Raw genomic sequence first — 16441 nt, 5'->3', positions numbered from 1 at the left:
ATGTTGGCCCATTCCTCCATGCAGATCTCCTCTAGAGCAGTGATGTTTTGGGGCTGTCGCTGGGCAACATGGACTTTCAACTCCCTCCAAAGGTTTTCTATGGGGTTGAGATCTGAAGACTGGCTAGGCCACTCCAGGACCTTGAAATGCTTCTTACAAAGCCACTCCTTCGTTGCCCGGGCAGTATGTTTGGGATCATTGTCATGTTGAAAGACCCAGCCACGTTTCATCTTCAATGCTCTTGCTGATGGAAGGAGGTTTGCACTCAAAATCTCATGATACATGGCCCCATTCATTCTGTCCTGTACACGGATCAGTCGTCCTGGTCCCTTTGCAGAGAAACAGCCCCAAAGTATGATGTTGCCACCCCCATGCTTCACAGTAGGCATGGTGTTCTTTGGATGCAACTCAGCATTCTCTCTCCTCCAAACACGACGAGTTGTGTTTCTACTAAACAGTTCTATTTTGGTTTCATCTGACCATATGACATTCTCCCAGTCCTCTTCTGGATCATCCAAATGCTCTCTAGCAAACTTCAGACAGGCCTGGACATGTACTGGCTTAAGCAAGGGGACACGTCTGGCACTGCAGGATCTGAGTCCCTGGTGGCGTAGTGTGTTACTGATGGTAGCCTTTGTTATGTTGGTCCCAGCTCTCTGCAGGTCATTCACTAGGTCCCCCCGTGTGGTCCTGGGATTTTTGCTCACCGTTCTTGGGATCATTTTGACCCCATGGGGTGAGATCTTGTGTGGAGCCCCAGATCGAGGGAGATTATCAGTGGTCTTGTATGTCTTCCATTTTCTAATTATTGCTCCCACAGTTGATTTGTTCACACCAAGCTGTTTGCCTATTGCAGGTTCAGTCTTCCCAGCCTGGTGCAGGTCTACAATTTTGTTTCTGGTGTCCTTCGACAGCTCTTTAGTCTTCACCATAGTGGAGTTTGGAGTGTGACTGTTTGAGGTTGTGGACAGGTGTCTTTTATACTGATAACAAGTTCAAACAGGTGCCATTGATACAGGTAATGAGTGCAGGACAGAGGAGCCTCTTAAAGAAGAAGGTACAGGTCTGTGAGAGCCAGAAATCTTGCTTTTTTGTAGGTGACCAAATACTTATTTTCCACCATAATTTGCAAATAAATTATTTCCAAATCAGCCAATGTGATTGATTGGGGTTTTTTTTACATTTTGTCTCTCATAGTTGAGGTCTACCTATGATGCCAATTACAGGCCTCTCTCATCTTTTTAAGTGGGAGAACTTGCACAATTGGTGGCTGACTAAATACTTTTTTGCCCCACTGTAGTTTCCAAATCATGGGAAGCAATTGTTTTCTTTTATCCTGCTTTGGCCTATTTTGAATACCGTGTTTAGTTTGGGGAACCACACTGTAACAACAAAGAACAGCAACACTTTTTAGAGGATTCAAAAATAAGCCGTACAGAGAGAAGCTGATAAATCTAGGTATGATTACCCTTCAGAAAAGGTGGGGATATTGTAGCATTCTTCAAGTACTTGAAAAGAAGTCACTTAAGAGTCCAAACTTTCCAGAGTCCAGGGCCAAAGTATTGGATTTAAGTTATAAGGTGGTAGATTTCAATTAATTGCTAGGACAAAAGTTCCTAACTATAAAAGCAGTTCAAGCAATGGAACCTGCAGAAGTGATGGGAGACCTTCAATGCATGCATTCAAATGGAGACTGGACAACCATCTCTCTGGGATGCTTTCATTTGGATTCCGCCACTGAGGAATCAGAAATACAGGTAGTCCTTGACTTACAACAGTTGTTTAGTAATCATTCAAAGTTACAACGGTACTGAGAAAAGGGACTTACGACTGTTTTTCACAGTTACGACCTTTGCAGCATCCCCATGATCATGTGATCAATATTCAGATGCTTGGCAGCCGGTTCATACTTACGATGGTGGCTGTGTCCCAAAGGTCATGTGATCAACTTTTGCAACCTTCTGACGAGCAACATCAATGGGGAAGTCAGATTCACTTAACGGCCGGGTTACTAACTTACCAGCTACCTTGATTCACTTAACCACTGTGGCAAGAAAGTTTGTAAAATGGGGGAAAAGTCATTTAACAAATGTCTCTCTTAACAATAGACATTTTGGGCTCTATTGCAGTCATAAATTGAGGACTACCTGTAATTCTTTCCAACTTTATGATTCTGGAGCTCAGTGAATCATTGTCTCCTTTCGGCTGGCCTTCACTCCTCCCAGGTGCTGTGACAAGCGGCTTTGGACGTACATTGATTTGAGCCATCGGAAATCTATCACTCCCTCCATGCTGAGTGGAATCATCCGACGACAGCCAGCCAGTCTTGATCTGAGCTGGACCAACATCTCCAAGAAGCAGCTAATGTGGCTCCTGAACAGGTTGCAAGGTATTTGGGGGTCGATTTGGAAGCGGGGGGAGGCTTAGGGGAGAGAGATGAAGTGGTAGCCAAGGCTTCCTTACTTGGAACATTTATATTTTATTTCCAAATCCAGTTGTTCAAGGGTTTGACAATTGTGCAAAACTCCCAAATGCCATCCAGAGATGAGGACCCACTCGTTTAAAAAAAAATGGCCAAAATCACTATAGGTAGTCCTTTACTTACAACCATTCATTTAGTTACAACGGCACCGAAAAAGTGACTTATGACAGTTTTTCTCACAACCATTGTAGCATCCACATGGTCACATGATCAAAATTCGGATGCTGAGCAATTGTCTCATCATGGTTGCAGTGTCTGTGATCCCCTTTTACGATCTTCTGACAACCAAAGTCAGTTGGGAAGCCAGATTCACTTAACAAACATGTTACCAATGTAACAACTGCAGTGATTCGCTTAACAACTGGCAAGAAATGTCGTAGCGTCTCACTTAGTAACAGAAATTTTGGGCTCTATTGCAGTTGTAAATCGAGGACTAACTAGAGTGAAGCCAAATTTCACCAGATTTGAATTCCATTTGGAGCAAGGAAGTGTTTGAATCAAGAAATGTAAATTCCAAAGGTTATTCCAGAGTATTCAACTCTGCATATTTATTTAAGGAGAAGTGAATCCAGTGGCTTTGTTTAAGTATGAACAAAGTCTTCAAGGCTCCCTCTTTTTAAGTTGGCTTAACCCCTTGGGATTGGGGGCCATTGTGGAGTGAGATTTTTCATGGTCTGAAGACCCTGCACTTTGTGTTAATCTGGATGTACGAAAAGGTATTTGAACGTTCTAGGCAAAGGACAAGGGAGAGGTAGCCAGAATTTTTGGGCACAGGAAATTCTTAATTTGAAGCATTCAAGAAGCAAATAACCTGCGCCAGGCTACTTTGCCACTGCAGTGATGAGTCTGGATGCCCTAATTCAAATGACAGGTGGTATTGGTGTTGGTGGTGGGATGGAAACTAATCAAGGAGAGAAGCAACCTGGAATTAAGGAGAAATGTCCTAACAGTGATGAGGACAATCAACCAGTGGAACAGCTTGCCTTCAGAAGTTGTGGGTGCCCTATCACTGGAGGTTTTTAAGAAAGAATGGAATGGAATAGAATAAAACTTTATTGTCACTTTAAATGTAAACTAATCAACATACATTAAAATGAAATTTCGTTGCATTATATGACACACAGAAATATCACAGTCTCGTTTGAGTGTATACATATACACAGCGGAAAAAAATAATCCTGCAAATTTACAAGACAGATGGCATAAGGACTGGAGAGACTGGATAGTCACTTGTCTGAAATAGTATAGGGCAGTGATGGCTAACCTTTTTGTCCTCGTGTGCCAAAAGCATGTGTGCATGCGTGCCCACACCCATAATGCAATGCGCCTGCGATACCTCTGCCCCCCTTTGCATGCCCATGCGAGCCCCCCCCTTTGCAACCCCCCCACGCATGCACATGCCCATGCAACCCCTGTGCCCTGTTTTGGGCCTAGCATGCCTCCCTGAAGCCTCCTGGGACCAACAATGCCCCACGGGGGGCACCTCCCAACCCCACCCACCCCGCGCATGCATGCGCATCTCCCGCATACGTGGCAGAGACCCAAAAATCAGCTGGGCAGTGGTAGGCGCACGTGCATGCGTGGTGCTGCTGAGCTGGAGTGACAGCTAACGTGCCCACAGAGGGTTCTGCGTGCCATAGGTTCGCCATCACGGGTATAGGGTCTCCTGCTTGTGCAGGGGGTTGGACTAGAAGAACTTGAAGGTCCCTTCCAGCTCTAGTCTGTTTGATTGGTTGAGAACACTGCTGCTTTTCTGCATGTGGCCAAAACCACAATCAACAATCTTAAGCTTTCTGTCTGGACAGGGAAGGTTTGATAAGGTGTAGTAGCTCTGATACCTGCAATTTTCCCCCCACTTGCATCCTCTCAATTGGAGACAGGGATGTGGCATGTGGCTGAGAACTTGGTCTTGATGCAGATCCTGCAGCTCAGTTGTGGGAAGGGTTGGAATTTGAGGACAAGAGCAAAAGCAGGACAGCCATCTTGCTTTGTGGGATAAAGAAAAGGATTGGCCCACAAGAAACAGAAGAGCATTCCAGGAAACCTCGTATAGCAGGGATCCCCAATCTGTGGACCACTAGTGGGCTGTGACAGGTTTTCAACTGGGCTGCGGAAATGGCCGGCGAGCATATGCATGTTCATGCAAAACTCACTTGTGTGAGTAGCAGTCCGCAAAGCCAGAAATATTGGGGAACTCTGTCATATAGGACAGGATGTGACCTGGGAGCCAGAAATCAAAATTTTGAGGTACAAAGGTGAGTTCATGGTGGGAATACAGGGGAAAGAGCTGTGGGGTTTTTTAGAAGCAGAGAGGAATAGCTTGTTTGTGAGGTTCTCTTTTCCCCACTTAATGTTCTCTTCTCCCAACAGGCCTTAAGGAGCTCATCCTAACAGGCTGTTCTTGGTGCTCCGTGTTGGCCCTCGGCACAGCCAACTTCCCCTCCCTACAGCTCCTAGATTTGCGTTGGATTGAGGATGTCAAGGATTCTCACCTCCGTGAGCTGCTCTTGCCTGCCACAGATGCCAAGTCTGGTAAAGCTACCTGTACTGGAGGGAATGCTCTCTAGGACAGAGGGAGGTCAGGGATATCTGGGCAGGTTTACCACCTTTTCTTCCCATCCCAAGGAAGTGGAAAAACCTGCCAGGCAATCCATACGTACCTTCCAGCACCCCCTTTCCTTTACTTTCCCCACAGTAAAGAAGTTTTGTAAAATACATACATGTAAGAATGGCTGAAATCTTGTGGGATGTTGACATTGCTGCATGAAATCTCTCAAGGCTTTGCCAATCTTTAAAAGCAGTTGTGGAGGCAGGCTGAATATAAGCCTCTAAAAAAATTGTCAGCACCTGCTCTGAGTTGACCAAGGTTGGTTGTAGTCAAGCAGCGCATTGAGTTGCAAACTAGCCATTCCCATTTTCACCTTTCCTATCACACAACACAGCCCATAATAGGGTCAGTTTATGATTCAGAGTGTTATGTGGGCCTTTGTATTAAGTTGTTGGGTACTGTCAAGCACCAGAGAAATCAGGAGATCCAGACAGTTCAAATGGGAATAAAGATTTATTATAAGTTTAAGCTCTCTACAAGAATCTGAACTACTAACGGTTAAAGCAATTTGATGGTAAATAAGGAATTCACAATGCTCTGGACTTAAGATATCTTGTGGGTGCAAAGGGATTCATGACTGATGACACGTTTGACCCCTTCCTCGGGCTCAGCCTGGTCATCTCCTACAGGTATTGTAAAATCAAAAGGAATGACTGGGATCATCTAGCGAAGTCCTCTACAACATGCAGGTGAACCATTTAAACCATCCATGGGAAGTGGCTTGTCCAGCTTCTTCTTAAAAAGCTCTAGAAATGGAAACACACAGATGTACAGATCTTGCCACCAAGATGTTTCTCCTTATATTTAGACAAAACGTATGTCGATTATTCTGCAAACCTTCTACCATGCTGTGGGACTCTGGTGCAGCTGCTGGGCCATTCTGCTCCGTGTGTCAGAGCTGTGAAGCCCAAGCCTTCTTCACCTAGCAGTAATGCCCAGTCTAAGAGTCTTGGACCTTATACCTTCTAGTGTAGGATTGCTTGTTATCTCCACCCCAATTATTGTGTCGCAGAAATCTCTCAGCTCATGTAGGGGCCTTTGGGTGTACTGCAGACTGGAGTAGCCATGTCTGTATTCTTGCTCTGAACTGGGGTGTCCCAGGCCTGAACAGCCGCAGATGCTGCTGCATGCTTGTTTGCAGCTCCAAGTCGAGTGTCCGTTCCATGCCCTGAGGAGCCTTCAAGTTTGGACTGCTAAAATTGCTAGAGGTGGCTAGACTGAAGCTCCCTCAGCACGTGTGGGATCTCACTCACCCTGCAGCTGCTGTTGGTAAGTGGCTGGGAAAGGCAGCAGGGCAGAAAATCTCCTTTCATTGGCCTCCTATAGGGAGGTGAGCAAGGGCTGAAAAGCATGTGAAAAGGCTAAGAGGATGTTTCCCTGCACTGCTGGTTGAGTGCTTCCAGGCTGAGAAGCTTCAGCAAATGCATTGTGCACTGGAGATCCTTCACCTGGAGCCCTGTTGGAGCATGGCAAATCTTCACAGACAGTGTGAACAATCCCAAAGCAATTCTGCCAAAAAGCAGTTTGCTTTAATTTGCTTGGTTGCAGAGAGCCGGATGGCTTCTTCATTTCAGGAAAGAAAATCTGATCAACTCCGTGGTCCGAGTCACTCCAGTGAAACAAATGTGTGTCGTTTTGCCCAAACCTGTTAAAATAAGCTTTCCAAGTCGTGCATCTGCCATTTAGGGCAGAGGTCCTGGCTTGTCCCATGAGGCTCATTCCCCTCTCTATTCTCACCCTGCTAGGCCAGACAGATAGCCGGGGCCGGCTCCAGAATGTCTCTGAACTACGGCTCTCCGGTCTGGACATCACAGATGCATCTCTGCACTTGGTAATCCGGCACACCCCTCAGCTTGCCAAACTGGACCTGAGCCACTGCAACCACGTAGGTGACCAGTCTGTTAACCTGCTGACTGCTGCTAATTCTCCACTCCGAGAGACCCTTGCTGAACTCAACCTCACTGGTGAGTTGAGTCCTTACTGGCGATTCCACCTCTCTTGCTTAACCTGTTTTTCTCCTGTCAACCCTTGTCCAGGTCCCATTACCAGATAGGATCTTTGGATAATATGGGTACTCCTTGTTTTAATATCACAATTGTGAGAGTTGTCAGTCAAGCCAGACCCAATTTTATAGCAATTTTTATGGCAGTCATTAAGCAAACCACATGGTTATTAAAGAAATCTGCTTAACAACCATCATGACTTACAACTGTGATTCCAGGCACAATTACGGTCATAGGTTGAGCATTACCTGTAGTGGCCATGACGTTGTCCCACAGTGCCACCCATTGTGCCACAGTGCCACCCATTCCTAAGAATGTGCCTGTTGCTAATTTGTTGGGGCAAATTGTCTTTCCCCCTATAAAAGCAGCCCCAATTCCTGCCCAGTTTCCTGAGCCAGTCCCCATCTCCCCACAGCAGGATCTGAACAAACTAGTGCTATCTAATGATCTCAGAACATGGTCTCAAACCAGTGCTATTTCATGGCCGCCTGTTCTGGCACAGAAGTTAGAATGCAGTATTGCAGGCAAACTGCCCACAGCTTGGAGTTCGATCCTGATAGGGCTCAGTGTTGACTCAACCTTCCATCCTTCAAGGTCAGTAAAATGAGGACCCAAATTGTTGGTGGCAATATGCTGACATTGTAAACCATCAAGAGAGTGCTCTAAAGCAGTGGTCCCCAACCTTTTGGGCACCAGAGACTGGTGGTGGGGAGAGGTTTTTCCACAGACCAGAGAAGGTTTGATTTTACATGCTGCCTGCATCCCATGGATGGGGCTTTGCTTGTTTGCGTGGACCGGTTTCTGGCATGCTGCGGACTGCTGCTGGTCCACAGACCCGGGGGTTGGGGACCCATGCTCTAAAACACTGCAGGGCAGTATATAAGTCTAAGTGTTATTGCTATTCCTTCTTCCTGCCCTGATAGGATGTAACCAGCTGACAGATCAGTGTCTGCCTCTTTTCCGCCGCTGTCCACGCCTCTCCCGTATCGACCTGCGTTCCTGTCACCACGTCACGACGGAGGCCTGTGCCCGATTTGCTGAGGACTCGGTCTCCAACAGCGGCGCTGTGCCCCCTGCCCCCAGTACATCCTCACCTCCTTTTCATTGCCCCGAGGAGAAATTGCTGCTGAAGGACAGCTAATACTCGCCCTGGGGTGGAGGCACAGAAAGACTCAGCTTCACCAATCCAACCATCGGACACGGACTCTGAGAGAACCTTTTTACTTAAAGCCATGGACTGAACTGGAGTGGCATCTCCACCCCCTTACTTGTGCAACAAAGAGGGTGTGGGGGGGGGTGGGTGTTGTGCCCCCTTCCCCAGGTCTGGCCTGCTGAGGGCCAGGTGGCCTTTTGCTCCATCCACTTGTTCCTGGACAGCTGTGGAGTAAGTGGGGTCTGAGGTAGCTTTGTCCCTTTACAATGCTGGGGAAATGCGTATTCCTCCCACCATGCACTGCGTCATCCCCCTCCCTCCACCTCCAAATGTCTCTCCATGCCACCATTGGTACACCCTGCTATCTCGGGGCAGCGGGCGGTGGGGGAGGGTGGGAGTTGACATTCAACCTTGAAATGCTGGCTCGGGAGGAAGGCAGCTTCTTTGATTGGGCCGGATATATTGCTTTTTCCTGCCCCATTCCTTGCCCAATGCAAATGTGCACTCCAACCTCATCAGTCCTCCACCCCCCACTCCCCCATGCTGCGTTGATTATTTTTAAAGGGCGCGTGCGCGTATATGCGGGCTTGTCAGCCCAGTTCCTTTTCCCAGCCCTCCCTCCCCAGTTGTGCATCTGCAGTGTGGTTTTCCAAGGGGGCCAAGCAAGAACCAGGCAGCTGATTTCCGGATTCCTTTGCCCTGTCTTTTCCCACTGTGTACCTGCTGGGGCTCCCTCCTGCCTCTACCGCTGTCACTTTCCCACAGCACTGGATGGTTTCTGGAGCCGGCACATACAATTGATCTGTTTTCCTACATTGGTGCCCTTTGTACCGCTAATTCTCTCCTCACCCATCAATTGGATGCCAGAAAACATCTCTATAGGTATCCTTCCCTTTAGATTTTCTTCTCCTCACTCTCCCTCCAAGCCGATCCCAGTATGCAGCTGAGACCTTCTGGGGATGCAGCCGCACCAAAGGTTGACCCTGGTGCCTCACTGGATGCCCCCACCAGTGAAACACATGTGCTGCATTCTATATGCACTGTACCTGTTGTCTTGTTTGCGCATTAAACCTACATATGCATGCTCTCGCAACCCACATGTGTGGATGGAGACCCTCGCCAAGCTTTAGGCCTCTCCTCCTTTGCCAGGTTAACTTTCATCCCACGCACACATCGTGTGTCTTCACTGCTTTTGACCAGTGTGGACTGCAGATGAGGAAATAAGAATGTCTCATTTGGCATACATTGGGATCCTTTTGGGAGGAAAGGCCTTAACAGTCCGCTTTTTCCTCTCTCTCCAATCCCCCTCAGCCCTCAGGCAATGCATCTGCTCAGCACAGTGTTTCTCAACCATCAAGATCTGTGGACTTCAACTCCCAGAATTCCCCAGCCAGCATGAATTCTGGGAATTGAAGTCCACACATCTTAAAAGTTGCTGAGGTTGAAAAACACAAATCTACAGTATTTTATCAGATCCCTGGGCTGTTTTGGGCGGAAATCCCACCCCACCAGGCTGTTTTCATCCCACCTTGACAGGCTGGATGGATCGTGCAGTTCTTTTCAATTCTGTTGTCCCACCTTCTGTGCCCACGGCTTTGCCCCAAGGCTTTCCATCACTTCTCCCCAGAAGTGTCCATCCTTCCTGTTTCTTCTCTCTTCGAAATCATCCTTTTCAACTCTGGACAGAAAAGTCCTCGCAGCTTCCCTGTCTGATTTTCCCCTTCCTTTCCTTGGTTTTTATTCTTTTGAACCATAAGCTTTAATAACCACTTTGGGGAAAGAGGGAGTGGGGGAGGGTCTGCCTGCATTCTTTACCCACAATGCCAACTATTGTTGAGAAGGAGTCGGCTGGACCTTCTCTTAATTCCAGCTGCTTTCCGCTGCTACGAATCTCAAACTTGAACCCCCGTCCAGTTATTTGTGTGTGTGTGTGTATGTGCGCGCGCTTGGGTATGTATGCATGTGGGATCCCCCCCCCTCTATTTTCTTTTAAAGGTGGGGGGAGAGAAATACTGTAGAAAAGTGGTGCAAAACGATTGTCCTGGACCGATGCAGGGCCTGCTGTCGGTTGTTTTTACTCCTACTGCTTGGACGTGGGAGCACATTGCTCAAGGCTGCTCTCTCAGTCCCTTTGGCCACGTTCGTCTTTGGAGTGGGATGGGGACTCGTTCTCTAAAAGGTGTCCAATTCTGTCCATTTTGCTTTCACTCTTTCATTTCTTCTCTCCCCTCTGTCTTTCCCACCATTATTTTTTTTGCTGTCCTTTTGTCTTGCTAGAAACGGTCTGGACTGGATTGGGGAAGTGCAGCAAAAGAAATCATTCATCCAGTTCAGAAACTCTCCTCTCTTGGCTAGAACGGGGTTGTCGTTTTTTTTAAAAAAACCTTCTTTTCTCCCTTCCTCTTCTCTTCCTTTCCTCTCTTTCTCTCTCTCTCTCTTTTTCTTTCCTCACCCTGCCCGCCATCCTTCTCACCCTATGCTCCATCTGGATTTTCAGATGGCATCAGACATGCACCGCCTTTCTGTGCACGTTGGGGAGGAGAGGATGGCACAAGACTGATTTACAATTTGATCACGTATTTTTTTTCTTTTAATATATACTTGAACGTTCATTTATTACTAAAGCATTACTTGAAAAAATGCAGCGATAGCTTGTGGAATCGGAGGCGAGGTTTTTGGTGTTGTGTTTTTTTTAATTATTTTTACAGTTCTGTTGGGTGCTTTTTTATTTTTTTAAGAAAATAGGTTTTGTTGTTTCCTTTTTTATTTTTATTTTCATTTGTCTGATTCAACAAATTCCTTCCCTCTCGCTCCATTAACCAAAGAGGGCCAAGGTATCTTAATTTTTCCTCCTCCACCTCCATGTCTGGAGGGTTTTTTTTCTTTTGCCTAGGAGTGTTCTCTCCTTTACTCACAACTCTTACAGAGCAAGTATTAAAACAATTTTGAGGAGTGGAGGCTTTGGGGCTACGTTTGGATGGAAATATTATATATTTGAGGGAGGGTGTCAATGGGACTCTTCCAGATTTTATGGCACAGCATAAATATGTACTGTATGGCCAATCCTCAATTTAATGGTCCTGCCCACATCCCATTCCCACACTCCATGGTGCAAACAAGGAAACTGGGTTTCATTCCACACAACCAGCCTCCTAGTTGGTTTGGGGCCTCCACTCTTCATTTTTCCTTCATGTAAAAGGAGATGTATACACTAAGAGGGAAGATCCATCTAGCTCCAGATATTTGGGGAGAGGGGCCTGCCATGGTGACCCTCCCGTCCGCTTCTCCTTCTCAAAAGAGAGTGGCAGCAGCCAAGGGAAGTGCTCTTTTCAAGCATATTTTTTGAGGTTTATTTTTTACCATTTTTTAAATGGATGTTTAACTCTTGAAAAAAAGAAAAATACCTCAGGTTTAAAAAGAAATGGTGAAGAGTGAGAGGTAAAACCTGGGAATGTCATCCCAGGGTTACATTACTCTAGAGCAGGGGTGGGCAATTATGGCCCTTTTACGACCCATGAACTTCCCCTCCCATAATTCCTGAACCAGTGATGTTGACTCAGGAATTCTGAGAGTTGAAATCTACGGGTGGTAAAGGGGCCATAGTTTCCCACTCCCACTCTAGATTGCTGCTTTAGGGACTGCACATGTTGCGTGGTAAGCCCACTGGACCAGTGTGGAGAGGCATTCATGGCTTAGTGCTGAGTAGAGATGGACACAAGTGATCGCCCTCCATTCCATCACCCTAACCCTCACCTCAGTTTTCCTCACCCATTATCACTCTAAAGACAGTGGTGCAGGGTGCAATCCCAATAGAAAAGGAACATGGAGAAACATGTCCAGTGTCTCCCCTACCCCCAGGTGTAGCTTCAGAAAGTATTCCAAGACTCCCATCAACCTTGAACCTCAGATGTGTTGGAGTCTATGTCCCAGTGTTTTCAACCAGCCTGTTTGTTGGTTGCAAGTGGTAGATGTTGTGGTTCACCATCCCTTAGAGAAGATCGAGTTGGGTAAGGCTGAACTATTCCATAGGTCTCCCTGACCCACAGAAACACATGCACAAACACACCCAGCGCATCCCCTCGACTCAGTGGACCAAAGCTATATTTCCACCACCACCATTATCTCCCACCGATTAATTGTTTATCCTCCAGCTACAACTTTAATCTTCAATAGACTCTTATTGCTCCTCACCTAGAAATTGAGACAAAGACTGCTGGGGATGGGAAAGAAAGCAAGGGGGTGAAATAAAAATGTAAAAATCCAGTTTTTGGAGCGATGAGTCTCCGGGCCCCTAGGGACTCTACAAGTGGGGGGAGAGGGGGATGTGAGACCAGATTCCAATCTGAATTTCAGGGGTTCTATTGTATAATAACTGTTTGCTATATAAACAAAAAAATTGAAAAAAACATGTTTTGATTTTAAAAGCCTGTTTTTCATTATTCTCCCCCCCCCCCCTTGTACACATATCATGCACATTCAAACATATATTCAGTTCTATCCAGTGGTGGGTTTCAAAAATTTTTAGAACCTATTCTATAGGTGTGGCCTGTTTTGTGGGAGTGGCTTGGTGGTCATGTCACCGGGTGGGAGTAGCTTGGCAGTCATGTGACTGTGGGAGTGGCTTGGCAGTCATGTGACTGTGTGGGAGTGGCCAAGTCGATGTCACTAAAAGGCCTTGTAGGTCATTCTTTGGGGCAAAGAATTTAGTGACATTGACTTGGCCACTCCCACCCAGTCACATGACTGCCAAGCCACTCCCACCCAGTCACATGACTGCCAAGCTACTCCCACCCGGTCACATGACCACCAAGCCACTCCCACAAAACAGGCCACACCTATCGAATAGGTTTGAAAATTTTTTGAAACCCACCACTGGTTGAAACCCACCCCTGGTTCTATCTCCTTGCAAAAGAAATGTGAATACAAAAAATGTTTCGGGGGTGGGGGAATGTTAATTATTTTCTTTTTAATTTTTGAAGGGTTTCTATTTTATATTTTCTGGAAATATTTTTTTATAAACTTCTTTTGGTTTTTTCAAAGGTTTTATTTTGTTTTTCGTTTCTGTTATTGTAAGCATGCTGCCTTGAGGGTTCTGGTTCGAGGCTGATGGAACAGAGGGTACCTTTAATCAGAATTAAAATTGAAGGAAAGCCTTAGGTGTGAATCAGTACCCCGATTCTTTAAGGGGTGCCTCTGTTAGATTTCTGTAACAGTTGTCATTTGCAGTAAAAGTTACAACATGAGATGAAAAGGTTCTCCATATTATATTTGCACCAAAATTCAGCACTTCCCAAGGGAAATTCAAGAGAGAAGGGTAAGGAAACCAGTGAGATACCAGCCCTTGTTTTGGATTAAATGTGTGTCTTGAAAAGAGCCAAGGATGATGGACAAAGCATCCTTTTCTCACAACAGCCTTCTGGAGATAGGTTGGGGTGACAGCTGCTACTGCAGTGTAGCTTAACTCATTTTAGGAACAATTAGAAGCACCCCTCTCTTTGGCCTTAGTTCTACATGCTAGATGTGTTTGCATGTTTAGCCTAGCCACATATTAATCATGATTTCATCAAGCCTGAAGTTCTGGATTGGCAGAACGGTGAATCAAAAAAGAATAACAGCAGGATTTGTTAACTCCAGGCTGTGATCAGCTAGTTCAGGGTAAGAACATTTAACCACTCTTACTGTCAGGGCAGCCTCCATCAGTAACCAAGAAAGAAACCACTCAACTCCATTTTCAGAATAAGAGTACTTTTGCTGGTTATGAGTAGAAAGCAGCTAGCAAAGCAAGATCTGAGGCAAAAGCGTGCGCAATCATAGATATCAATATGTGACCCAACTCCCCCTAGCAATCCCAACCCCCAGTCCAATCCGCACACCCCACACGTGTCATGTGGGCTGCAGTTTCAAAACCCATCATCAGGTTGGTATGCCTGACGGTTGGCCTTGGCGGCAATTCCACTTATCTGCAGCATGCGCAGTAGATGGTGAGAAAATGACTCCCTTCTTCATTCACTCCTGTGCTTAAGCTTCCCCTCCCAAATACCATATATCTCCCCCCCTCCCCGTTTCAATGGCAGCCGAAAGCAAGCAGCAAAGCAGAGGCTGACATCCGGCCCTCCGTCAGGAAAGGACATCACCCTTGGAAAAACATAGAAAGAAAACAGGAACAAGATAGATTAGACATATGTATGGCAATATTAGTCAGGGTTTATCGGGATAGGGAGAGTAGAATTTTCGCAAAAGCCTAGGAGCTCTAACATGGGACTTATAAACCCATTCAGCTTGGGATGGGGGAAAATGTTTCCAGGAGACCAGATACTAAATCTGATTTCTACGTTTCCTGGAATCCAAAATTTCTTTGATCTCAAAATGTTGCTCTCCTTCAATGAGAAGATGGGCAGGAGGCGGCGGTACAGGTGTCCGAACAGAGGAAGTGTGCACTAGTTTCAAAAGGTTAACATGAAACATGGGGTAAATGCAGTTGAGATACTTCGGCAATTCCAATCATACAGAAACAGGATTAATGATCTTCACAATAGGAAACGGACCAACATACTTAGGCCCTAATTTCTTCGACTTTTGGGTAGTTTGGAGAAATTTGGTAGACAGAAAAACTTTATCTCCAACCTTGTACTCCCTTTCTTTCACCCTTTTCTTGTCAGCCTGTTTCTTGTGTGCTCGATGAGCAGCCTCCAACGTTTTTTGGGCTATGGGCCAAACTTTTTGGAGCTGGTCACTCCACTCTGAAAGGGACAAGACTTGTGGTTTTTCACAGGGCAATTCTGGGATTGGCACAAAGTCCTGCCCAAACACAAGTCTAAACAGGGTGAAACCGGTGCTGCTGTGCACAGAGTTGTTGTACGCTACTTCAGCATGTGGTAACAGTTCAGTCCAATTATCTTGCTGATAATTGATAAAACACCGGAGGTATTGCTCCAAAACAGAATTAGTTCTTTCACAAGCACCATTAGTCTGAGGATGGTGGGCGGAGCTTAACCACTGGGCGGAGCCAATCAACTTCAAAAATTCCTTCCAGAAGAGGGAGGTGAACTGTACCCCTCTATCTGATATTATGTGCTCCAGCACTCCATGCAAACGGTATACATGTGTAATAAACAATTTAGCTAAGGACTTAGCTGAAGGGATCTTGGAACAAGGCACAAAATGAACCTGTTTAGAGAACAAATCCGTGACTACCCAGATCATGGTATTTCCTTGACTCTCAGGTAATTCGACAATGAAATCCATTGATATTTCCTTCCACGGCAATTCAGGAGGGGCTACACCCTGAAGCAGGCCTTGGGGCTTCCCTGGAGGTCACTTAGCAGCAGCACATACAGGGCAACTGGCCACATATGATTCAATGTCTTTTTTCAAAGTGGACCACCAAAATTGTCTTTTGATGAGATGCAGAGTTTTCACAAACCCAAAATGGCCTGCCATGCCGGAATCATGAGCTCATTGTAACACCAAAGGCTTCATGCTTGCAGGAACATATAATTTAGTCCCTATCCAAGCTAGTCCATCTTTCATGGTGCATTTGTTTGAATGTTCCTTAAACCAGTAGTCGGACTCAAGGCTTTCCTTGAGCTTGCAGATGAGGTCCGTTGTGACATCCAACTTAGGGTCGCTTTGGCTTCTGGTAACCATTGGAGCAGCAAGACTTTTCGCTGGGATGACTGGAAGTACCACGCTCAACTTGGAAGTGTTGTATTGTGGGAGTCTGGATAATGCATCCGCCATAAAATTCTTCCCTCCAGGGATGTACTTTAGGGTGAAATTGAACCGGTTGAAATGTTGCGCCCAGCGCATTTGTTTAGGAGAAAGTTTTCAAGGGGTCTTTAATGCTTCCAAATTTTTGTGATCAGTCCACACCTCAAAAGGGTGTTTAGTTCCCTCATGGAAATGTCGCCAGGTCACCAAAGCCCACCTGACTGCAAAAGCTTCCTTTCCCCATATGGCCCATCGCCTCTCCGTCTCTGTCAGTTTTCGGGAGGTGTAAGTGCAAGGTTGCAGGTGCCCGTCAGCGTTTGCTTGAAGTAACACTGCTCCCACCACCACATCACTAGCATCAGCTTGAACGATAAATGGTGCATCCATGTCCGGGTGTTTCAAAACGGGTTCAGCTGCAAAGAGTCGCTTTAGTTTTTCGAATGCGGCCTGACATTCCATAGTCCATTTTAATGGCTTCCCCGGTT

At 46.2% G+C, this 16441-nt stretch overlaps 1 protein-coding gene across 7 annotated transcripts in view; it reads left to right on the top strand.

Moving 5' to 3' along the window:
- The window catches only part of LOC309400391 (F-box/LRR-repeat protein 19-like), a 72967-nt gene extending 59474 nt beyond the window's left edge, over positions 1-13493 (top strand). For all 7 annotated transcript variants that reach the window (XM_081968856.1, XM_081968853.1, XM_081968855.1 and 4 more), the window contains 4 exons: positions 2226-2389; positions 4853-5014; positions 6836-7054; positions 8017-13493. In XM_081968856.1, coding sequence (XP_081824982.1) covers positions 2226-2389; positions 4853-5014; positions 6836-7054; positions 8017-8234 — 763 coding nt within the window. In that variant the 3' untranslated portion in view covers positions 8235-13493. The remainder of the gene's footprint in view (positions 1-2225; positions 2390-4852; positions 5015-6835; positions 7055-8016) is intronic.
- Positions 13494-16441: the final 2948 nt, after the last annotated feature.

This window comes from Natrix helvetica, assembly GCF_964273705.1.
Source record: "Natrix helvetica genome assembly, chromosome: W".
NCBI lineage: Eukaryota > Metazoa > Chordata > Lepidosauria > Squamata > Natricidae > Natrix > Natrix helvetica.
This window is presented reverse-complemented; position numbering and strand designations above follow the sequence as displayed.